The sequence below is a fragment of the Papaver somniferum genome, unplaced genomic scaffold (genome assembly GCF_003573695.1).
Source record: "Papaver somniferum cultivar HN1 unplaced genomic scaffold, ASM357369v1 unplaced-scaffold_21, whole genome shotgun sequence".
NCBI lineage: Eukaryota > Viridiplantae > Streptophyta > Magnoliopsida > Ranunculales > Papaveraceae > Papaver > Papaver somniferum.
Genome location: NW_020631041.1, coordinates 1,881,225 through 1,906,340, shown reverse-complemented (window position 1 = coordinate 1,906,340; position 25,116 = coordinate 1,881,225). Strand labels below are relative to the sequence as shown.

General features: G+C 35.3%; 2 protein-coding genes and 1 long non-coding RNA gene across 3 annotated transcripts; all 3 read left to right on the top strand.

Annotated features, from left to right (window-relative positions):
• The first annotated feature begins 2,068 nt into the window (after window positions 1–2,068).
• LOC113340144 lies at window positions 2,069–2,806 on the top strand. The gene has a single exon (XM_026585349.1). It carries the CDS (start codon window positions 2,069–2,071, stop codon window positions 2,804–2,806), a length of 738 nt encoding a protein of 245 aa, XP_026441134.1.
• A 7,027-nt stretch (window positions 2,807–9,833) lies between these two features.
• On the top strand, window positions 9,834–11,759 carry LOC113340143. The gene is made up of 6 exons (XM_026585348.1): window positions 9,834–10,111; window positions 10,195–10,291; window positions 10,396–10,469; window positions 10,628–10,891; window positions 11,003–11,093; window positions 11,616–11,759. The coding sequence occupies exons 1-6, from the start codon at window positions 9,834–9,836 to the stop codon at window positions 11,757–11,759; spliced, it is 948 nt and encodes a 315-aa protein (XP_026441133.1).
• A 7,527-nt stretch (window positions 11,760–19,286) lies between these two features.
• On the top strand, window positions 19,287–20,639 carry LOC113339423. The gene is made up of 3 exons (XR_003355080.1): window positions 19,287–19,576; window positions 19,801–19,844; window positions 19,954–20,639. It is a non-coding gene; the product is annotated as an uncharacterized LOC113339423 (long non-coding RNA).
• The last annotated feature ends 4,477 nt before the right edge of the window (window positions 20,640–25,116 follow it).

Below are 25,116 nucleotides of genomic sequence, written 5' to 3'. Positions count from 1 at the left end.
TTCACTCCCAAACTTTAAGTAAATCACCACAAGCTTTGGCAAATTTATCTCTCGCTCCAACTTCAAAAATCTGCAAGGAAACAAAAAAAAACCAAAAACGTAAAGAAGAACAAGAATAATAATAAAAAAAAAATCTAAAAAAAAAATGCTACCTAAACACAAGTCCGCGTCGGCGGCGCCAAAAATTTGATGGTTTTTCAAATAGTGATTGTAGTTGAAGTGGTAAAACGGATTCGTATCAGACTTGTGAAGAAAACAGTTTTTAGATTTAAATTTAAACAGGCAAATAAAAAGAGTTGTTCAAAGTTATAGTGAAAAACACCAAGACTAGGATTCCACCAATGACCATTTTAATAGTAAACTCTAAATAGTTCTTATGCAATTTTATCTTTAAAATCAATTCTAATATTTGCCTCAAATAAGTTTTTGAAGTAATAATTGTAATTAAAAAGTATAAAACATCAAAAGTTACTAAAACCCAGCATGCTTCATCAAGTCAATTCACAATTACTCAATAAAAACTATTAATTCAATTTTAATTCATGCAAATAATCAAATAATAATATTGCAAATAAATGTAAAAATTAGAATTATACCAATAAATTTTGTGCCAATGGCTTCCTCCATCGTCTCGGCTAATGGGTTTAGCTCCTCATCCCAAAAACACACTCACAAGATAAATTCATGGCTAAAATAGGTGTTTTTATTGATGATTATATGATGAAATAGGAATTAGCAACGCTGTAGAAGTGTTACAGCGTCACTGTTACAAATGGTGTAAGTGCTGAGAAGAAACGATAGAACTAAAGTGCTGTAAGTAGTGACACAGGGTGTAAGCTGCTGGAAAGAACGATACAAGCCGTGTGCTGTAAACAGCGACAGCGTGTTCTGGTTTTAAGACTGATGAAGAACGACTGCCTTAGCAGGTCTGTTCTTCCTCTTCTTCTTCCTCCTTGAACAGCAGCAGCAGCAGCAACAATCAATGGTATCTTCCTCGTTTCGGCTCTGAACTCTCTCCTATTTGTGTCTAAACTTTTCTAACCTTTCTTTGATGTAAACCAACACTTATATAGCCCAACAGATCCATAAATCTCGACTAAATCCGAGAGTATTTCTCTTTTTTTCTTCTCGAGCAGTTGAGAGAATAATCTCTTTTCTGTTGCTTTGTACGCGTCCTATGGCCAGTTATTACGCTCCAAAATTCTCTTAAGACTTGAACAAGACTAGGTACATCTTTATCCAGCGTAAAACTCTCCCAAAATTCTTCACAAAATCTTTGAAAATAAACCGAAAGAGTACGTATCCTGTTGAACTTTGATTCACTTCTCCCGGCGATTCTAGCCCAATTAAGCCCATGAAATCATCCATACTAGAATTGTATATCCATATCACGTCCAGCCCATGAGAATCAGTGATTGAATCTCATTAAAACTCGTCCGAAAATCCAACCCTAAATCTGTCTGGTGAAAGAAAATTTTCCCGCCAAAATTTTCTTTTGAATTTGAGAAGTTGACCTCCCCTTATCTGTGGCTGGTCTCCCTTTAGCAGATGCCTGGAAATGGGTCACCCCTTAGTAATTAGGTTACCCCTTATCCAAAATCAAGGGTCCGTATAGCAAGTGTCCTCTGGGGAATTTTCCGCACTTTTTTCGGGGTTCCTCCGGGGTATTTCTGGGGTACTTCCGGTACACTTCTGGGGCGCTTCCGGTACTCTATCAACGGAGGTCCAAACGCCGCATTTTCAGCCAATTTCGCCGCAAAACTTTATTCTTCTAAAAACACCTACAAATAAATAAAATATCCAAATAAGTACAATATCGAGCACTAACAATATATATAATTGAGATAAATTAGACACATAAATGCGTCTATCAAATTTTTTTTGGCGAATAAAGATATGGCCAAGAGTTAAACATTTTTGCTGGAAATGTTTAACTGACATTCTGCTTACTAAGGAAAGATTGTCAAGAAATTGCAGGCACATAAACCGTGATTGTCCGTTTTGTGCACAATATGAAGAAACTATCACTCATGTCTTGTTTTCATGATCATTCTCCAGAGTTGTATGGATGCAAGTGCCGAGAGGGTCTGCTGTTTTACAAAGAATGCAAAATAAAGAAGCTACAATTTTTGAAGGATGGATGAACCAAAACCAGAATCAAACTTCTTCTCCAGATTGGTTGATAATAGCAATGACAGTCTCATGGACTATATGGAATGAGCGCTGTGAAGTTAACTTTCAAAACAAAAAGGCCGAACCATTGGCAGTGTCTAAGAGAGCTATCAGTTTTGCAACATATACCAGTAAACTGAACTCACAAGATCAGTTACACAACATTAATACCCAAAGAAATTCTCCCCCAAAACCTGTGTGGAAACCACCACCAAATCCATATCTTGTTATAAACTGTGATGCATCTTATGATAGTAATACTGGACTAACTGGGGTTTCTCTTGTTTTGCGTGATTCTGCAAACACATGGAGGGGATGCTCTGCAAAATTCTATGCAGGAGTAAGCAATCCAGAACATGCAGAATGCTTGGCGTTTTTCGAAGCTGTCAGCTGGAGCAAGGAGATGCGGCATACTCATGTAGTTTTCGAGACTGATCTACAGGCAATTGAAACCTACATCAACTCAGCAAAGCCAGTTATAGCGTGGGAAAATGAAAGCATTCTAATAGATGTTTTAGACTGTCTTAAGTTTATTCCCTTTTGGTTATGTCGTTATATTCCTAGAGATTGCAATAAACCTGATGATGAATTAGTCGAATTCAGCAGGAAGTTTAGAGTCACTAGTTTGGCTTGATACTCCACCTAGTATCATTACAAACCATTTTATCCAAGACAATGTACTGGTTTCAGTTAATTCATCTATTATTATTTAACATCAAAAAAATAAAAAATGAGAGTATTTATTATTATTTAATTTCTTCGAGGAAGTTCCTCATTTTCTTCTCAAGGTTGTTAATAACTGATTGTGGAGCTTTAAAAAGAAAAAAATAGTGCACATGTAAAGATGCTAAAGTGTACTTGAGTAAAATGAGTTTACCACCTTTTGAGAAGCTTCCTGTCCTCCAGTAAGTAAAATTTGTCCCAAATTTCTCAATAATGGGATCCCATACAGGTGTAAATGAAGGTTTAGCTCTTAGTGGTACGCCAAATGAATGGGATAGAAATCAGTTGCACAGACAAACCTACTGGCCCAATCATTGATATCAAGAACATCATCAATAACGATGAGTCTTATCTTTGAAGTATTCGCCTTAAGTCCTGCAATATATTCATAATATTTGAGAATTAATAATAAGTTTACCAATTAATCCTTTTCATTATCTACAAAATTAAGAAGATTATCAGAATAATGTTGGTCTTTGATAATAAGAGTCATAAGACCATTCTTAGAGACAGGAAAGCCATTTAATAACTTCAAATGTGCAGCGACATTTGTGGATTTCCTCTTTTACGAAAAAGCTATCCTAGGTGATGGGAAATCATACTAATTTCAACTATTATTTATTGAAATAAGAACATATGTGCGATGTGTTTGGAAACCGAGGTTACGTTCATATCGACCGATATGTTTTCATAGAAGTCAATTTCATGAAACATCCTTCTTTAGATAACTAGCTCGAATTCTCCACTTACATCTTTAGATCAACATGGTCGAATAATACTAGTACGAATATATTAAAAATACGATAATAGGCAATCACACACGACGCAAAGATTACATTGTTCACCTTTGTAGGCTATATCCACGGCCAAAACCACCCCGAGAATCTTCATTATCATAACAAGTTATTATATCGGCACACATCATATAGTCAACTAGTTATACAACTCACTAGCGCTAAACGTTAGAAACAACAATACATATTATGAATAGTTTACCACTTCCTTTGTTTTTCTTCTTCCATAAACCTTCACCGCCATGGTTGCTTCGACTTTAGACAAGAACATGAAGAACATCATGAATTCTAGCTTCTCCCATAAGAACCCTAGAAACCATAGATTTCTAACATACCTAATCTTTCTACAACTCACTCTTCTCATATAGATTTTTCCCCATAACCAACCATTGTAAGGCACAACGATTGTGACCCGAACACTCTCATAAAGAGAGGATTCTCCAATAGATTGGATTTCGACTCACAATATAAGCCCTCTTATAAAGTAGACAAATCCTTTCTCTCCAATTTTTAGAACTCCGAAAAAGAGACTCACACCTTAACTAGGAAACCACATAACTTGGGAAACACCGAAGTTACGTTCCGATAAGTTCCGAAATTTTCACGGAACAAAAAACCCAACACGATGCACATGCTTGAATTTAACTCATCCAATAATATTAAATTTGAAAACAATAAAAAAATTGCATAAAGAATAAATAAATTACTATTCATATTTGTACTCGTTTCATAGATAATTCAAAGAGCTTTTCAAATATATAAATTTTATAAAAATCTGGCTTATATATTGAAGATATTAAGATTTTAAAATTCATGCTAAATTAATTTTCAACTTACTTAAAATTAAAGAGTACAAGGATTTGTTTCTCTCATCGATTCCTTGTAACCTTGTGATTTTGTTTCCTTCATGTTAGACTCCTAATAGCTTGTTTATATACTGGAAGCAGAAGGCAGTCTCATAAGTCGATACTTTTTAATCATTCTGAGATTATGTACCCTAAATAACTATTTTACTTTAAGAAGCCAAAACGTAACTTTTCCTTGCATTGGGTGGTAATGTCGAAATTATATGCATGACTTAGTAGCCTCATTTGTTGCTATACTTGAGGAAGGTTGAAATAAGATGTCCTAAAAATTTATAGGGAAACTTAACAAAATGACCAGCTTCCGCCCATAAATTTAATAAACCGACCACCAAATTTAAATCTTTTAGAAAGTGTCATTTTCGTTAGATATAACGCATGGTCACACTAAAATGGTCCACCTAGCTGACTTAGTCAATTTTTAGGCTTAAAATTACCACCATATACCGACCCTTATATCCTTGCGATTCAGATACCTTTTTTCATCTTTATTTCCTTTCTTCTTCTTCTCGTTTCTGTCTCCCCCACTCACGATACTCTCTTCGAAAGTAGGGTTAGAAATTCAAGTAATTGATGAAAAAGAAGTGATCAGCTATGAAGGTGAGTATGTGTGAAGAATACTAACAGTATGTTAGTGATATTTGGAAATTTTGTAGTTTTAGGGTTTCATTGGATGCAGGAAGATGAAGTACAAATTGGGGATGAAGAAATCAGAATCCAGGTGAGATTTTTAGAACCTAGACAGTAATTAACTTTGTATTTGATGAAAACTCATGTTTAGATGGTGAAATCGATTGATTTGAATTCTAAGGTTTGGGGCTCTTTCCCCTTTTTTCTTTGTTTAATCAATTTGAAGGTTGGTTGAAGATTTAATGTTCTGTTTGAGATGTGGGTATCCTGGAATTGTGAAATTACAGGGAGATGATATGACTTCAGTGAGAAAATAGCAGAAATAAGAAATGGTGTTGTTATTTTGATGGTTAGATGAACAACTGATATTAGATGTTTTTGTTGAATTAAACATGGAAGATATGAAGAGACTCAGTTATGCATGGTCCCATGCTGAAGGTATTGATTTTCTAGAGAAGTTGTGTTGTTTTTGTTCTGGTGGAGTTGCAGATGGACTACTGGAGTTGTATGTGGTTTCTGGGTTTGCAGGAGTTGTAGATGTGAAGATGGTGTTTAAGTTACAGATATAGTTGTGTGGGTTCAACTACAAATGAGCATTTTAAGTCAACATGGGGTCTGATAGTGTTTATAAAGATATTTGAGGTAAGGACTTGTTATAACCTTTGTTCAAGAGGTAATGTTGCAGGTACTCTAGTGTTCTTGAGTATGGAGAAGGTTGAATACTGAATGACCTGTGAGATTGTGTTGGTTTCCATCGATGCAAATGAAGGAACTGAGATGAAATACCGTGAGAATGAGAAGAGGTAACAAGCTGAGATGATATTGCAGCTGAAATATGCAGGGTGTAATTATTGCAGTGAATAGGCTGAATGGGTTGCACAGGTGAGTACATTACGTTAATCAACAAGGATTGTTTTAGTTGCTCAATGTGGTGGTTTCAGTGTTTGTGTATCATTAGGATTGTGGGTTGTCGACGAAATATGAAATTACAGCACTGAAGAAGATATCACAGATCTCAACAGAACACAACAAACTAATTCCTACTTCAGCAGCGAGACACACACAAAGTGTCTGTGAAAACGCATGACAGTGCAGTTCCTTATAAATCACTAATTCTTTGAATTTGAGTTTTGATTTGTAACTCGGAGATCCTTAATATATACTTGTTTTCGTATCAATTTGTCAATGAATCACGTAATCATATAGGAAATGAATCAGCTGGGAAGAAAATGAGAACTTGATAACTCGACCCAGTGAGCCGATTTGAGGGACTTAAGTGTCTTTTGAATGGGATGGATAACGGACACATAGGAAATAACTGCTGATTTGAGGGACTCGTTTTTTGAATCTCGGACATTTTATATAATGACTCAAAATAATTCTTAAATATAATCCAAAAAATTGTCCACTTTATTAAAAAGCCCAAATTTATATCATTTGATTTCACTCTTCATTTTCTTGGAATCTGTTGATATAAGATGTGAATGCCATTAATTTTTATACATCATTTAGTTTCCATATATATATAAACACCATTTGTCATTCGCTTAATTAAGTAGATGGTAGAATTCGTCAAGCACCCTATTTATAAGATTCAAAAATTAAACAATTAATCCTTGAGAGTGTGGAGCAAAATGAAAATGAATCTAGTGTTGTTACTCATCCATGCTAGCCCTGATAGACCTAATTTATGAGGCTCTTTTAATGAGATGGTTGAAAGAACAATTAGGAAATGCTCCAGTTTATGTTTTTAGTTTTTTCACATTCACCCTGATGGAAGTTTTATCCTAAATTTTTTCAAGGATGAATTTCACGTGGGATTTTTCTATAATAACACCTCGTACAAGTTGGATGTTTAAATTTGAGTTGTTTTTCGACTTGCATGAGAGTTCGTTTCATTCTATGTTAGTGTTTTAATTCACTATTGTTGGTAATCCCGATCATCTTTTTGAATTTATGTTTCATTCGCGTTTGCTATTGAAAGAAGATGTGTTTCATTTTCCTCCACTTCATTGTGCATAAAACTTGATCTTAGCTACGCTAGTCAGAGAAGTCGATTCTCTAGTAAGAATTAGCATCTAATGCCAAAATCTCGTCGTCAAAGTTATTACTGCCGCTTGATTATTGAGTCAAAGATTTCTACTTCGAATGCTTAGGAAAAAGTCCAAAGGTTTTTTTTCTTTGGTTAGAAATAATACAGGGAAACTTCACAAAGTGACCTGCTTTAAACCATATAATTAATAAACCGGTCAAGATTTTAAAGTCTTTTATAAACATGCCATTCTGTTAGATTTCACGCATGGGCCCACCAGATCGGTCATCGACGTTGAATTGGCCAAACTGGGTCCGTAGAATTACCACCAAGCCCTTACCCACTTCAAAGACGCGTTTGGGTGAAATTAGTTCTCATTTTTTTTCCAGTCTTTTTATTGTCCATTCCTTTTATTCCTTCTCTCCATTGCTTCCCTTTTTTTTTCTTAGTACTCCTTCTGTGGAAACTAGGGTTAGCGATTAAGGCAACTGATTATTAAAGAAAAAGCAGTAGTAGTTGAAGACGTAGATGTTAGTGAAAAACCAGATCGTATTAGGAAGACTAGGGTTTATGGATATCTAGGATTTCAGAGACGATTTTGATAGAGTGGAGATGAGGTACAAATTGGGACTGAAAAAAACCTGAATCAAGATGAGATAAACGTAACCTGCGACTTAATATATGATGAAAATCAATGATTGATTGGCTGATTTGTATTTCTAGGGTTTCTGTTTTTTCCCCTTTGTAATTAGGGTTATTTGAAGTTTATGAGTTTATTGTTTGATTAGGTTATAAATTTCGTGATTGAGTGTTTGTTTGTATGAATTATTGCTTAATTAGAGTTTATTTGAGTTATTTAGGTTTCTGCCCTTTCAATTTTAGTTTCAGTGCGTGGGGGATTTATTTGGGTTAATTGAGATTCAGATGTGCAGTGGGGGATTTGGTCTTATTAGGAAATTTTATCTGATTTTTTTTGGGTTAATTTGGGTGAGAAATTTTATGTGTTTTAATTAGTTTCAGTGGGGGTTTTATCTGACTTTTTTTTATTTGTCGTTGCATTTTGTTCAAATTGAGGAATATTAGTGTGTATGTGAAGCCAAGGAATGAGACTTTGGTATTTCTTGGGTGTCATAGAGATGAAACAGAGTTGAGGAAGGTAGAGTATATGGTGTATTCTAGAGTGTCTTTGGATTGGTATGAGGAGAAGTATTGTTTATATTGGTTTAAGGATCCATGTATGGAACATCCATTGCTAAATAATGATATTTTTGATAATTTTTGGGAGGATTCTTATGTGAATGATGATGGGTATATATGCTTGTCGATGGGGATGAAGGATACAGAGTTTGGGACTCCAAAGACTACACCAAAGAAGAGAACTAGTAAGAAAACTACACCTAGAAGACCTCCAATGATAAATAGTGTGGATAAATCAACTGAAGGTGTATCAAGAAAGCTGGGTTTCACAGATTTGCTACAACAAGCTGAAGAGGTACCAATTCCCAAACATTCTCATGCTAGTAGCAGTGGTTTCAGTCAGTCAAAATCAGCCCAAGCCGTCGACCTTTATGATGATGTATTTGATGTTGGACATTGGGTCAAAGCTACAAATAAAGTTAAGTTTGTTGAAGATGTAGAGAATATTCATAAAGAAAACATTAAAATAGATGAATGTCACCCAATTGAGGATCCAGAAGCTCCTCCAGTATATGACAGTGATGAAGACATTGAGTATGGGTCAGATGAAGAAGAGCAAGAAGAACAAGAAGACAATGAAGAAGGAGAAGAAGAAGATGAAGAAGGAAAAGAAAAAGGTATATTTCATTTATAAATTATTTCATTTATTTTAGTTTGTAACTTATTATATGGTACTATGTTGATCTTGAATGTGTAGGTAAGGATGTGGATGAAAGACCTGTTTACATGGATGACTTTGATGATGATTTTGGTGAGTACATGAAGGGTGAGCATGATATAGATTTATTCCTTGAAGAAGAGGTATTTACTCCAGTAGATCATTCCAAAATGGAGGTAAAAACTAGATTTGCAAGTAAGCAAGCATTTAAGAAACATCTCAGAGGTTTTTGTGTTCTTAATAGGTGTCAATTTAGGTTGGATAGAAGTGCTCCCTCAAGAATTAAGGCTGAGTGTAGGTTTAAAAAAGAACATGACTGCCGTTGGTTTGTGTATGCTAGTAAGAAAGAGGGTGAGAAGACTTTTGTTCTTAGGAAAGTGATTTTAGAACACAATTGTCTAGGGGATCACAAAAATATGAATAGATATGATGATCCTCATTTTGTAAAGGATTTTGTTCTTGATCAGATGAAGAATAACCCTAAAAAAGTTGTTCCAGATCCTTATAAAATCAAAGAAGACTTCTTAGCTGAAAAGAAAGTTAATATACCGTATCAGTGTGCATGGAAGGCTAGGAATCTAGTTTTAGAGTCATTATATTGGGATTATAGAGAGACCTACAATGAAGTACCAGCCTTTTGCAGCATGTTTACCAAGTGAAATGAAGGCTCTGTTGCTAAGTTCACATTTGAGACTAAGGAAAACACATTTGAAGGTATGACATTCTCATTTGAACCTGCAAAGTGAGGTTTTCACGGAACATGCATGGGAGTTATAGGGCTTGATGCCTGCTATCTAACAGGAGAGTTTGGAGGAGTATTGATGGCAGCAACTGCACTTGATGCACAAAATGGGTTAGTAATGTTAGGAATTATAATATGCAGAGTTGAAACAAAGGAGAATTGGATCGCTTTTTTGAAGCATTTGAAGGATGCCATATTAGCACATCCACTGAAAGTGGCTTTCATTTCAGATAGGCAGAAAGGGTTATTGGAAGATGTTACTATAGTCTTCTGTGGCCATCACCACAAATACGGTTGGAGGTAACTTTCTTTTGTAACTTTGCTTCTTTTATTTGTCAAATCAGTTAAAGGCCTTACTTTAATTGCAATTTGTTAAAATGCAGCCATTTATACAAAAATTTCAAGAAGTATTACAAGGGTCTTGAATTACATGGTTTTTTGTGGAATGCAGCAAAAGCATACAAAGAAATGCATTTTCAGGTAGTTGTTATTAGTTTTATACACTGTTTGACAGTGAAGTTAAGCTAGTTTTTGGTTTGGTTATGCACTGTTTGATAGTTGTTATCAATATGTTGGCCGTGCAGGAACATTTTGACAATATTATGAAAGAGAATGTTGCAGCCGGTGCTTATCTTAGGAGAGAAAATCCTGCTACATGGTCCATGGCCTTTTTTTAACCTTATTCACTATTGTGAACATATGAACATAAATTTTTCAGAGTCTTTTTAACAATATGATATGCAAAATGAGAAATAAACCAATCATCATGATACACATAATGTATGCTAACTTAGTGATGGGTACATGGTACAATAGGAGGACTGAATCTGCATCATGGGTAGTTGGAAATTTGGTTCCTAGTGTTGTTACGTTGATTAAGAAAATGTTTTTGTTTGTGACTGATTATGGTGTTGACCCTTGTGTGGATGAAGAGTTATATATGGTGACTAGTCCAAAGAACTATGTGTTCACAGTGAACATCCTTGCCAAAACTTTCTCTTGTTTGCAATGGCAGTTGAGGGGGTTCTCTTGTATGGATACAGTGAGTGCATTTCATACCATAAGACCACAATGGATAAAGTAAGACTTTTTTTTTTCAAATCTGTAACTTTTTTATGCAATTTCTAGTTTGTTGTTACTTTTCTAGTTAAATGTATCTAGAAATAACCTTTAAATACTCTGCTTGATCAGGTACTGCAGTGATTACTATTCAGTAGAGAACTATAAGGCCACATATGCACCAACTTTTGAACCACTAGATGATAAAAGTGAATGGGTAAAGGTATTTTTTTTCTTAAATTTGTAATTATATGCCTTATTTATATTCTCAACTACATTTATATAAGTGCTTTTACTTTTAATTTTGTATACTTTAACTTTTGTATATCTGCTTCTATGTATTTAGGTTTTCATAACCACTAACTATCTGTCATATCTTATCTCATCCCTCTTTCTTCTTGCATCCAAACATATAGAAGAAGGTCTTGAACCCTCCTCACAGTAGGAAACCAGGAAGACCCAAAAACAAGAGGGTTAGAAGTTATGATGAACCTCTTGTTGAGAATAGAAAAAGGAGGTGTGGGAAATGTGGAGAGATTATTAATCAAAACAAAAGAACATGTGCTGGTTGTCAAGTTAGATCTAATCCAACTGCAAAGAGGCAAAGGACTGAATGTAATGCAGAAAAATTCACCTTCACCAACATAGAGACAAGTCAAACCACCAGAGTTAGGGGTGCAACTAAGTCAAACAATAGGAAGGGAACTGCATAATTTGTTGGTGAATGTTCTACAAGACCTGGCAGTATCCCTTTGCAGCACCATCTTCTACTCCATCTTCTACAACACCTATGAGTCTGCCATCTATAACACCATCTTCTACTCCAGCTTCTACAGGACCTAACCTTTCTCAGAACTTTTTGGCATTGGATTTGTATCTCAGAATATAAACAAGGAAAGGGAAGAGTAAATTAAAAGGCTAAGAAGAAATGATTTGAGATCTCTTTTTTTTTTTTGTGTGTGTTTGCACAACTTTTAAGACATTGTTTGTTTTTAAGAAGGCTAATTAGAAATCAGACAATATTTATTTTGTAGACTTGACTTAATTATGAATGAAAAATGGGCTTGTATACCACATTCTTTTGCAGGTTGTTTATTAGTACATTTGCTGGTTACATTTTCAGATTGTTGAGTTCCTTACATATGGCATTAAGTTGTAAACTTGAATGCATAATTCTGTTTTTTTGCAGCAATGAAGACTTCATCTAAGACCCACTTAAAACCATCACAATCTGTGGAAGTGAGGTATTCTATGTTTTTGTTGTGTTCATTCTTGCAAAACTTCATCTCCATCTTTGATTTGCAGTGATCTTTGTTGCAAGTTTGATTTTGTAGTGGCAGTTTTTGAACCAACGACCAGATTCCCCGCAAACGTAACAACCATTCTCTACTGGTAATTTCACCATCTTGCATTTGACAGGATCCATGGCATCGTCAAACCATTCAAAGTACTGACATGATGGAATTGAACACTTCAAAAACATTTTCCCCTTTGTTTCTTTTGTTTTTGAGCAAAATAGTTTCCTTATACCATTACATGGTATATATTTGCACCTGGAATAAATCCAAGGACATACCTTTGGATCATGGCTTCCCTGTTCACAGATAGAACATGAAATCCTTTTTTTTTACTATTACCTTGATGCTGCTGCTACCTGGAGAGTTTACTTCACTTTGGCTCATGTCTCTATTTTTGGTTTGTTTTAGAGTTGTTTTCAAAAACACTAAGGTTCTTCTCTGCAATAAGCCCTAATTTATATGAAGTGTAGCTGAAGAAGACCGTTACAATCCGACCGTTGCAGAGGAAGCATATTTTCCTCACGTGCTACGAGTCACCGGGTTGACTCAATCCCGATTTTGTTACGAACTCAGTCAAGGCTTAAGTTTCCTTTTACCTATCAGGTTAACTTCCACGTAGACATTTAACTGCCATAACCCGTTTTTTTTTCAATAAACGGGATGAAAAAAGTCAATATCGGCCACTTTATATAATGATTCAAAATAACGGGCAGTTTCAAAATTTTAGTTCAAAAAAGTGGCCACTTTATTAAAAAACCCAATAATATACTCTAATTTATGAGAAAGACCTTATCAACATAATTCACAAGTCCAAATGTTCAATTTGTATCCGGTTTGTCATTTTAAAGTTGTAATTCTTGGGGTAACAACTCAACAACTCACGATTTTGGATGATTTTTTGTTTTTTTTGGAAACATGGTTTGATTTAAGTTGCGGAGACTTACCAAATAACAAGCCTAGCTGCCTAACTAAGACACGCACCTTGGTCTGTTGGAATTATATTCATGACTTTGGTTTGGCGAGAGCCTAACAATCGTGTTTTTAAAGCCAAACACAAATTTAAGACTGATGATTTGGGTGTTTGATGCTAAAACTTTAATCCTTTCTTGGGCTGCAGTTGTTAGGAGGAGAGTTCATGTTAATTTTGCTAGTGTTGTGCTAAATGACTGGAATTTAGCTTTTTTACTTTTCTTTATCTACTTCCGGTAGACTTTGTACATTCTCCCTTTTTAATACGATATCTCTTTAGATCAAAAATAAAATAAAATGATATTCATGATTTTGGAGGCAGGAGGCTCGTTCATTTGTTACTTGTCAATTTACTCTGGTAAGCCTGTAATTAAATAGAATGAAATTTTAGTCATTTGTAGGGCTATGGGTTGGTTTTAGCCTCACTCACCACCCAATCCATTGATGGCGGGTAACAAAAATTGTCACCTGCAACCGACTCAACATCATAATAGGTCGATTTTCACCCGACCCACATTACGACGGGTTGGGTCGGGCGGGTTGTGGGTATCCCCATCCAACATTTTTTCTTTTACCAATTTTTTTCCTTATACATAAATTCTAAATCAACCATATATTGTTTTCAAGTCGTCCCAAATTGGAATGGGAGCACCTGTTCTTCAACGTCATCACAGCACAAACAGAACACCATCAGTTCTTCCCTTGTATTTTTCTGAATCTACTTCTTCCTGCTTCTCTGTATTGCAATAATCTTCCCACAATTCAAAAAATACAACCAAACTCATTATAAATCCCACAAATATCAGATTTAAATGGTTGCATTCAAAGCAAAACTCAAACAAAAATAAAACATAGAAAATCAATAAAGATAAAGAATGCTTCAAAATATATATATATATATATATATATATATATATATATATATATATATATATATATATATATATATATATATATATATATATATATATATATATATATATAGATAGATAAATACACTAGCATAACTCAAAACTCAGATCATCTTCTAGAATTAGATTATCATCAGTTGTGTAGGCAATAAAGATCATCTTCAAAAATCATTACAAAATCAAATAATAATCTTTGAGATTATGGAGGAAAATGAAAATGAACTAAATCTTATACATCTTTTATTTTAGGTTCATTTGAAGGATTATCAGATTGATCGAGCTAGAGTTGTTTAGGGTGGCGAATTTAGAACCCTGTATTATTCTTGTAGATGTATGTTGAGTTATTTATGGTTACTTTCTGATGCTAGAATCTAGATTGAAGTCTTGAACCGGGTTCAACCGCTAGTGAACTGGTAGACAAAACTTTGGCAAAATTACGAGTACACATTGGCTGGAGTATATTTGTTTGTCCAACTCCTTTATGTACTCACGAGTATATGTCTTGCAATATATGGTTAGTTTATTCATCGGAAACTGTGTGGGCAAACCACACCAAAACCAAAATTTGAATTTATGTTAGGGTATTTTTGGTATGGTCTCGGTAGGCCCCGTGGAGGACAGCAAGAGAGTCCGGCCTTTGTAAGAGCTTTTGGAACGTTTTTTTTTTTTGGCGATTTTTTTTTACACGATCTGCTTAGGCTTTTTATTTACTTATTTTGATAATCAACAGATGAAGCATATAATAATCAAATCTAGGCGTATTTTGAGTACAAGGTCTACAAACTCTACAACACTTGACCATCTGGTGATTATCATGCCTCTCCATTTGTCTCCTGAGGCTACCCTATCTTCGGGTACCTCTAAAGAATTCACTCTTTATCCTCTTCAAAGACGCTACAATACTTCTAAACATGGCTGGAAGCCCCTCAAAAATGGTAGGTCCTTGTCTTTTATTGACGCTATATGCAATGCTAATATAGACCGTTGGATTGAACCAACTAAATACCGTCCGCTCCCGTTAATGGCTTGGAAAAATGGCAGAATTCAAGATTGACAAAAAACGTATACAGTGAGTGCACCATCGAAATCAATATACATGACTTTGAAGACTTATTCATTAGGAAGTCTTACTTGTAAGCATGTCAATGTCATGAAAATTTGTCGCATTCCGTTTCAGTGGCGGAACCAAGTATTAAAACTGTGGGGGTAAATAATTTTTGTATAAACATGTGGATATAGTGGACTAAATGCATAACATTAGTGAGCTAAATAGAAAATCTAGGAGAGAAGTAAGGGTATTTTGATGTTTTTTCTAGTTTTATGGGGTGGGGGCTAGACTTAGGATCACCCAACCCTTAGCTCCGCCCCTGTTTGGAATCTATCGACATCGAATGTGAATGCTGTGAATTTTCGTACAAGTTCGTTTCATCATTAAGTTCCTATATATATATATACACAATATTTTCTTCGAAAAATGAGTCATTTTTGCAAATATTTTTAAATCACGGTTCAAATGGACGAGTAAAAAATAGTTTGGGTGAAATGGACAATTTTTTTTAACAAGCGCTTAAACTTAAAAAATAGCAAGGATGAAACTGAATATATCCTGTGTAAATTAAAAATAAGAAAAAATATTTGAAAATTGGCAAGATGAAACCGGTTATATCATGGCTATTTTTAAATTCTTGGCCATTTAAACAGTGTTAAAATAATTTTTGACCATTTAAACAGTATCAAAATTTAACTGTCTTTTTCATCCAGAAATTGTTGATTTTGGTCTTTTTAATCAATTTTATGTATTTTCTTTTTCTTTGGCTTGGTTAGATAGTACAATTTGGGAAGAGCACCAGATTCCGAAAATTTCAAAAGTCAAGAAAATCATCCTTGAGATTGCCGAGGAAAATGAACCAATTGTTAATCATCAATGTTTCTTGCACTAATTCTGCTGGATATACATACTCAGTTGGATGTTTTGTCACACTTAACCTTATAGAAGCTTCTGCATTTGCATAAATTCAAACTGCAATGGTTGGCTTTCAGGGAGGTTTTTTTTTTCTTTTCTCTTTTTCGTTTCAGAGTAGTTCTTTGGGAATTTATCATCTTGTTATAAATTAGTCTGGCAATAACACCTTATAGATGTGCATTTGAGCCTGTATTTTACCAAATATCTTGTTAGTTGTAGTTACCGGAGTCCATTTGTACCTATTTCAAGTTTCTCTTGCCTTTTTTACTACCCTCAAATTTGTTTGCATCACCATAAGAGATTTTCTGGCTCCACCCATGTGAGCAAGTCCTTAATTTTGTTGATGCATTATGCAAAATTCATTTCTTGGCTCCACCCATGTGAGAAAGTCCTTAATTTTGTTGATGCATTATGCAAAATTCATTTCTAGCTTATGATTTGATCTTTACAATTGCGCAAGAATTTTACAAATTTTGTATTGCTTAAGATGTACATTTTTTAACTTAATATTATTTAATCAAAGGTTTTCAAGATTTTTAAGATAGGGTGTTAGTTTTTGGATCGGGAGTTTGAGATATTTGTTTGGTGCGCCACCCCCAACCTCCGTCACCTTTTTTTTCCCGAAAAAGAGGGCAAAGCCTCAATCATTCATGTTGAAAATTCTCCTTTACAATCCCACAATAGTTGGGATCGGGAATGGTTACATTTGGATTCCAGAATTGGAATGGAAGGTTGTTCATTAGGACTCTATAGTTTTCCCCTATCCAAACTTGGCTACAGCCATGCCTATTACAAACATTTGAAAGATGAGTTGCTTCTATGATATCAAATCTACTTTTCAAAATAAATCCCTGAGCTTTGAAGTATACAGGTAATAGGATTAACATCAAAGTCTTCACTTATATTGTATCTCCTTTCTTTCGCCTTGACATACATTTTCATAAGCATCATGAGGGTAGGTTCTGAGTCGCTTTGAAAGACCACATTTCGTCCACTCCAATGTGCTGCAAGTTGAATGCATCCTTGGCTCCAATGGATTCTATTTCTTCTCTAGTAGTACAATCTGCATGTTTGCCCCTTCCTTCATCAATGTTTCCTACATATTCAGAGACGAGTACAAACAAGAATTTTACGAATTTTATATCGTTGGAAATCTTTTTAAGAGAGCTACGCAACGAGTACAAACAAGAATATCAAATTTCTGTTTTTCACGAAAAAATCGGAGGTGATCATCATTTTAGGAAATTTTTTCGAAAACTTGATACATAACCATTATGCAGCCACCAAAAAAGATGGATAACACATTCTGCAGACGCATAACGAATTATGCAACCATTTTCTTGACTGCATAACGAATTATGCAACCATTTTCTCGATTGCATAAAAAATTATGCATCTATAACAAGTTATGTATCCATTGTTTTGGTTGATTTTAGTGCGTACATAAAGAAATTGATGCATAATGCATTACGCAACCATATTTTCGGATGCATAACAGGTTATGCATCAATTTTATCGATGCATAAAAGATTGTGCAACAATTTTCTCGATGCATAATGCATTATGCAGCCATATTTTCGGATGCATAACAGGTTATGCATCATTTTTCACGATTGCATAACATGTTATGCAGATATAATTCTAGGTGTATGACAAGTTATGCAGTTTTTTTTTTCGATGGTTTCAATAGTGACTAAAAAGATGATGCATAACGTGTTATGCAACATTTCTCTAGACTGCATAACAATTTATGCAACAAATTTTGTAGATGCATAAGAGGTTATGCAATCAATTCCATAGTTGCATAACAGATCATTCAACTATAAGAATAAAAAATACTTTCCTAATGTAAAACAAATTCCACTATTTGATATTGAGTTCAAGTTCTATCCAAGTAAATAGCAATTTGATCAAAAGCGTGACTGAATAATCCTAATTTGCAATTGAATCTCATTACCAGCAAAACCTTCTTCCACTTCTTTTCTTTCCAGTCTCCGCTTCCTTGGTTCAACGACAGCTCACATTCCCTGTAATAGCATTAACACATTCCTTCACTTGCAGCTGCATTACTTGCATCTTTATTGCCACCCTGTAACCATTACTTGGCTTTGAAGCTCGAGTCCTTCTCCATTTGTGTCTGCAATTCTGCCCGACAACCATCGTTAATCAAGAACAAAAATGGGTAAGAACCCATCTCCACGGAATCGATTCAATTAACCAAAGACCCCCAATTTCAGTTCAAAACCATAATTCCCTAGAATCCCATTTTAGTTTCTGCCAGGTACTGTTGATTTTTCAATTACAAACCTCCAATTTCAGGCCACAACAAAACCCCAATTGACAGCACCAGTGGCATCTATTTCAGCTGGTTTTCCGGCATAACCAAAACTCCACCAAACTCTGTCTATATCCAGAGAACACTCGACGGAAATCAACACCAATTTGACCTGCAAACACTACCACTACCTTCATAATTTCTCTCTCAATCGAGTACCACACTGAACCCCAACAGATCCATCTCATTTATCCAACAACTCCATACAAAACCCATTTCGGTTAACTTCAAAAACCCCAAAATCTGTTGCTTAAACTTCTCGTATACAGCCATGAATCGATGGCAGAAACCCTAAATCGAATCATCGAAAAAAACCAGTTCTTCAATCAACAGAGCCCAAATTATACCACCTGCAATCAATCCACAACTAATCACTTCCAAATTCAATCGTTGTTGTTGAGAGAATTGAAGCAATTGGATTGAAATTCAACCCCCAAACACCACAGATCCATTCTCTTCATCGCTGCTTTAATCAATCCTTGATGTCTCCATATCAGTTCAACTGCAAAACCTCAAAATGATGCTCAGATCCCCTTTCAACCCCCAAATACGAAGATGTTGAGATTTACCTGTGAATTGAAGCTCCAATGAAGAATTGAGACGAAAGCAGTAGGGAGATACGAATCAGAGAAGAAGAAGAAAAAAGACAGAAACATAATTTCAGGAATTATGGGTTTGGGAGATATCGTGTCGTAGAAAATGGGTGCGCGCCTGTGTTTTTTTGAGCGTGGGTTTCACAGTGGGAAGAATCTGTAAAATGGGTCTGTCTGTAGTTTTCACATTGAATTATTGTCCCTTCTTTTAATGGGCCTTCATAAATATCCTTGAGGAAATTTATAAATATCCGTGATGGCATAATTAAAATTTTCTATAAAAACATAATTTTTATAATTTCCACTTTAACCTGTACTACTTCCCTTCTTGTTCTTCTTTGCTATTTCCAACAACTCCGTCATTCTCAATCGTCTCCACCGCCACTATCTTCATCGCTCACCGTCACCATTATCTTTGTCGCCGCCGACACAACCAGCATGACCACCTCCGTCGCGTCCACCAAGATTATAAGCAGATCTATTACGATTATGCTTTCAATTTCAAATGATTTTAAACCAGGTACAAAGATTATTTTTTTTTTGGATTTCGATTTGATAGTTTCGAGCGGATTACGAGTTAAAGATTCATATCCAGTGAGTTTGATCTCGAGCTTTGTTCATTCTGAAACTTAAACTGGTAAGATTCAAGTTTAATTTTATGTTTTGAATTTTGAAATTTCTGAAAGCTAATTTAGGTTGTTGTTGTTGCATGTGTGATGTTAATGGATGTTATAGTGGTGGCGATAGGTGCCGCCGCAGTACAAAATTGTCTGTTTATCATTTAACCATTTATTCAATACCAAAATACCAAATTATGGTGTTGTTAATAACACTTCACAATCGGATCCAAATTGACCTCAGGAGATGTCTTGTGATTGCACTTAGTTGAGGCTACCAAAGTTCAGGTGATCATTTTGTGGTTTGTTGTCCTTACTGTGAATTGTGTTAGAACTGAATAAGTATCTCTAAAGTGATTTGTTTGTTTATTCATATATGCATTTGTATTCATGACAGGTTGGTGCTGATGAATTCAATGTTGACATGCAGGAGAGGTAATGATACTGATTTTACAAAGTAAGTATACGAATATGTTTAATAGGAACAGTAATGGGTATAAAAGATTTGTGAAAAATGAATGATTTTTGTTGGGGTCAAGTTTTTCGTTACCAACTCGAAATGATTATGGTAGTATGCTTTTTTACTACGATGCATTTATCCAAATATGCTGTTAATGCCTGCATAAGCACACTATCAAAATTTAATCCATTGGTTGGCCAACAACGAGACAATTATTAGGCTGATTTGGTTGTTCTAAACACCGTTGCGGCTAGGAGGAAGCATAAGATGATGTTGGTGGTTACTGCAATAAAGGTGGAGGTGCTGGCAGTGACTGAAATGTGCAGTATAGAAGTAAAAATGGAGTTGTTGGTGTTGTTTTCCATGAATATGGAATTGCAAGTCTGGATTGTTGTTTATGAAGCTACAGGTGATGATCAATTGTTGTTGTTTATATGTTTTTATGGGATCAACTCTTATTGTTGACCCAATTTTTTATGGGATCAACTACGGCTGTTGATCCATTTATGGGATGAACTCTTGTTATTGATCCAATTTTATATGGGATCAACTATTGTTTACCCATTTTTTTATGGGATCAACTACTGTTGTTGATCCTTTCAACTCCTATTGTTGACAATATTTCCTTGGATAAGTATAATCATGCTTGTAGTTTAAATCATGTAATTTTCTTCCAATGTTGAACTTGTGGTGCAATGGTAGCATGACTGACTCCATGTCAGATGATGCGTGTTCGACTCCCGCCAAGTTCACCCCATTTACATGTATTAACTTTCATTGTTGATCCAATTTAGTGGATCAACTACCATTATTGATCCCTTAAATTGGATCAACTTCTACTGTTAATCCTTTTTTTTGGATCAACTACCGTTGTTGATCCCCTAAATTGGATCAACTTTTACTGTTGGTTCTATTTTTATTTGGATCAACTACTGTTGTCGATACAAAAATATCTGAAGCAGTAGTGGCGGTGGCGGCGGACTAGTGGTGGTGGCGGCGACGGACTAGTGGTGGGGGAGGATTGTTGGCGGTGTGATGATGATGGTAAAGGAGTGGTGGTCGAATATTAGTGGTGGTGGCGGTTGGTATGTGGTGGTTGTTGAACGATGGTGGTGGAATGGTAGTTGAATGTTGGTGGTGGTGGTGCTACTGGTGGTGGTGAAGTGGTAGAGGAAGAAATTTGTTCCATTTTGAAATAAAGAAAATATTATATGGGTGGGGATATTAAGGTAATCTAATTTTAAATGGATAAAGTTATTAAAAAGTAAGGACATATTTATTGTTGTATAAGAATATATTTATTGGGTGTCAAAAATAGAGATATATAAATAATGTACCCAAGATCTAAGATATGTTATGTCATGCAACTGTGCCGTGATAAAGGGTGCATAGTGTCAGAAAATTAACTGCAGTAGCACTTTTATTTTATGTTTTCTAAAAGATAATAAGAAATTAAGTATTGGAATATCTCATTTTATATAAACATATATTGTTATAGAAGTAAGTTGACATAACGAAAATAAAATGTACCTATACATGAAATGTGATGTATCTCACTGTGTTGTAGTGTCGTATGCATGCACCGACGTCCTTTAATGGAAAATCATGATGAAATGTATTTTGAGCTCGCTACCTATTTACTATTTTTATTTATTTAAGGCCCCGACATCCATCATCAAAATTCTTGAACGTATGATGGGGAACTTCCTCTGGGAATATAATAGCGTTTCAAAAATCTCCCATCTGGAGGTTGGGATATGGTTTGTGCCGATAAGGAAAAAGGGGGATTATGTGTATGTAATTTTAAGAAGATGAATCTTTCCATGCTTGCAAAATGGTGTTGGAGGTTTGGCCAAGAGAAAAATAGGTTGTGGTACAGAATTATAGCGGACAAACACGGCGACAATTTCTCTTACTGGATTCCAAACAAAACCAATTCTGCACACGGTGTTTCCTGCTGGAAAAAAATAGCTGAAACAGCCCACCTGGTGAGTATGAATTCTACTTTATTTCCTCACTCGGGTACATATATATCATTCTGGAATGATATCTGGAAGGACAATACTTCCCTAGCTTCTATCTTCCCCTCTCTGCACAAGTTATCGACCAACAAAAATGTGAAGGTTGATGATATGGTATCTACAGATGGGCGTTAGCAATTTAGTTTTAAGCGAAATCTCATCGTCTCAGAAGCAAACTTGTATGCAGCTCTTTTGCTTATTATTGGCAGCAACCCACCAGTTTTAGATAGCCTTCCTGATACAAGGCGTTGGTCTCTGCACAGTCCCGGCATTTTCAAGGTTAAATCACTATACTCAAAACTCATTGAAGATTCTGGTATCCATGATTTTCCACATTCCTTTGTTTGGAAGAAGCCTATACCACCCAAAATTAATTTACTTGTGTGGTGTTTAATCCATGAGAAGCTGAATACAATAGACATGATGCAGATAAAAGGTATTGACATCTACAACTCTTGCGTTCTCTGTGGTGAGGATATGGAATCTCAGGATCATATTTTTCTGCATTGTAAAATAACTCACAGAGTTTGGCTTTCGGTTTTACCAAGTGAGGGTTGGTCCTAGGTAATACCACGAAGCATGAAGATGCTTGCACTTGGATGGAATCAATCTCACTTCTCAACTACAGGAAATTTCATATGGGGTCTAATACCGGCTGAAATCATCCACACCATATGGACTGAACGTAACAGGCGCATATTTGAGCAAAATCATACTTTTAAGACAGAATCAGACCTAGAAATTGAAGTCAAGTCGGTGATACTGGATTGGGCAAGTGCAGCTGTAAATAGAGTTCATCTGAACCTATCTAGTTCTATCCTTAACAATTGGGATGCACTTTTTATGTAACTTTGATATTTTCCTGTTTTTTCTTTTAATCTACCTCTGGTAGAATTTTTTGTAAATTCCTCTATTCTTCAATATATCTTCTCTTCTTATCAAAAGAAAAAATGTTGTGATGGGCTCCATGCTTATCTGTACAGTGCCAAAAACCTTCACCAATTGACAGAACATCCCGCTACTGACACTTGATTCAATGTCTCTTCACTTCGGTGAATCACTTAAGCCCTGATACATTTTCGGTGTCACAGAGCTAGACCAGAGATCTATTACGCTTTCTCCAAAGGATGGTTGCTTCCAAGCACACCTCCTGATTATCATAGCTCGATCGCTTTCTTTTCCACTAAGTGATGTTTTGGGGCCTCATTTTCTAGTTTGTGACACTTCAAAATCCACTCATTAAACGAGTAAACAATCGCATTGTAATCACTTGATTAGTACTAGCGAAATCAAGTACCACCTCCTATTTATTATTGTATTGAATTAACCGATCAACCAGCCTGTTATCTGACATTTTTTTTCTGAATATTCGAACAACACCCAACACACGAAACTGCCGTGTTACACTACATAATGTACTATCCTCAAATCTTAACGTGATGCGATGGGCTATAAATGTGCTGGGACGACCCATTATCTGCACTGAGTGTTTCTCATTCGTTATTTCTATTCATGTATGTTAGGCTCAAAGTTAGCTTGTTTGTATGCCATAAGCAGAATGCTATCTTAGAAATAAGGCAATTTTCGTGTGTATGGCATGAAATTTCATAATAATTGGTATCATTCTTCGTTTTCGTGGAAGTAATGCGTACCAATCAAATGCGGATCCCATGAATTTTTTCAACCGTTCGTTTCATCCTTTAGTTTGTATACAAACACACTATTTCATCTGTTTAAGTAGATGGTGAAATTTGGGAAGCATCACATTTGGAAGATCTAAAGTATGACAAATTATCTATCCTTGAGATTGATTGCGGAGGAAAATGAATGAACCAAATCTAACAGGGGTTAGTCGTGAGAGAGTTTGAGAGATTTTAATGTATTTGAATCCTTAGGGATTTAGAGAGAGTATATGGGAGTCTAGACCCCAGAGATTTCTTGTTTTTGAGAGATTTTGTTCAAGGACAAAAACATCATGAAACTCCCTCAAACTCCCCGAAATTGTAAACTCCCTACACTTCCAGTGTTTTACGACTAACATGGAGTTTAAGAGATTCTTATCAAATCTCTCACCAATGACAGGGATTTTGAGGTATTTTTAGAAACTCCCTAGAAATCTCTCACCACTAACAGAGATTTTAAAAGATTTTAACAAACTCCCTCATGACTAACAGGGGATTTGCCAACTCCCTTGAAATACATCAAAATCTCCCTCGACTAATCCCCTGTAAATTATCCATGTTTTCTTACACTAAATAGGCTGGGCGTCTATCCAATGATGAAGACTGAATTATCTATAATAAAAAGCAGAAGGGTTTTTGAGCACCAACGCCCGGATGATATTTTTAGAGACAAACATATGATCCAACCATCTAGTTTCATCTTAGCAATAGACATCCGAAGATTGTGATATTTGTAACTCCTTTCACTATAAATCCAAATTTACTAACCATTAATCAATGGATCACATAACTCAAAAAATTAATAATGGATAACATAATTCAAGATATTAATTAAAATATTTAATGTTAAAGAAAATAGAAAACGTGTACGCCATATATATTACGGTTACAAACATAATAATGAGAAAATGATCGGATCAAACGTAAACTGGCGATTAGGGTACCTAACCGTATACTTACTCATTTTGTATAACATATCTTACTAGTAAAATATATATGCTAGCTAGATTTAGCGGTTGCAAGGCGAATCCGATGGAAAGTGGTATACATATGTAAACTAGATATTACTTAAATAATTTGTTTGTTATATTTTGACGATGTATATGGATAATTTTATTATGTGTATAACATTATATTGACATGAAGAAAAATTCAGAACTCTCTCAAAACACTGGAAAAAAATAATACATCAGCAGTGCCGTTATGGCACCGGTTATCTCTAGCCTCAATATCCTCCGCGCGATCTCAAGTAACCGATTTATAATCAACCCATTATTTTGAAGAATTCCTCCTTAATTATCACGTGCTTTTGTTTTCTATATCCCTAGTATGATTAGAAGCTGGCCACAAGACTCACTACTAGGAAAAAAGAAAAGAAAAAGGTAAGCCCATGCACG

What these genes read in the sequence shown, in the direction of transcription:
- LOC113340143 (XM_026585348.1), top strand. Translation starts at nt 9,834, where the DNA reads ATGGGAGTTATAGGGCTTGATGCCTGCTATCTAACAGGAGAGTTTGGA. An exon ending in ACAAAGAAATGCATTTTCAG is followed by an intron (nt 10,292 to 10,395) that starts GTAGTTGTTATT and finishes TTGGCCGTGCAG; the next exon opens with GAACATTTTGACAATATTAT. An exon ending in ATAAGACCACAATGGATAAA is followed by an intron (nt 10,892 to 11,002) that starts GTAAGACTTTTT and finishes CTGCTTGATCAG; the next exon opens with GTACTGCAGTGATTACTATT.
- LOC113340144 (XM_026585349.1), top strand. Translation starts at nt 2,069, where the DNA reads ATGCAAGTGCCGAGAGGGTCTGCTGTTTTACAAAGAATGCAAAATAAA.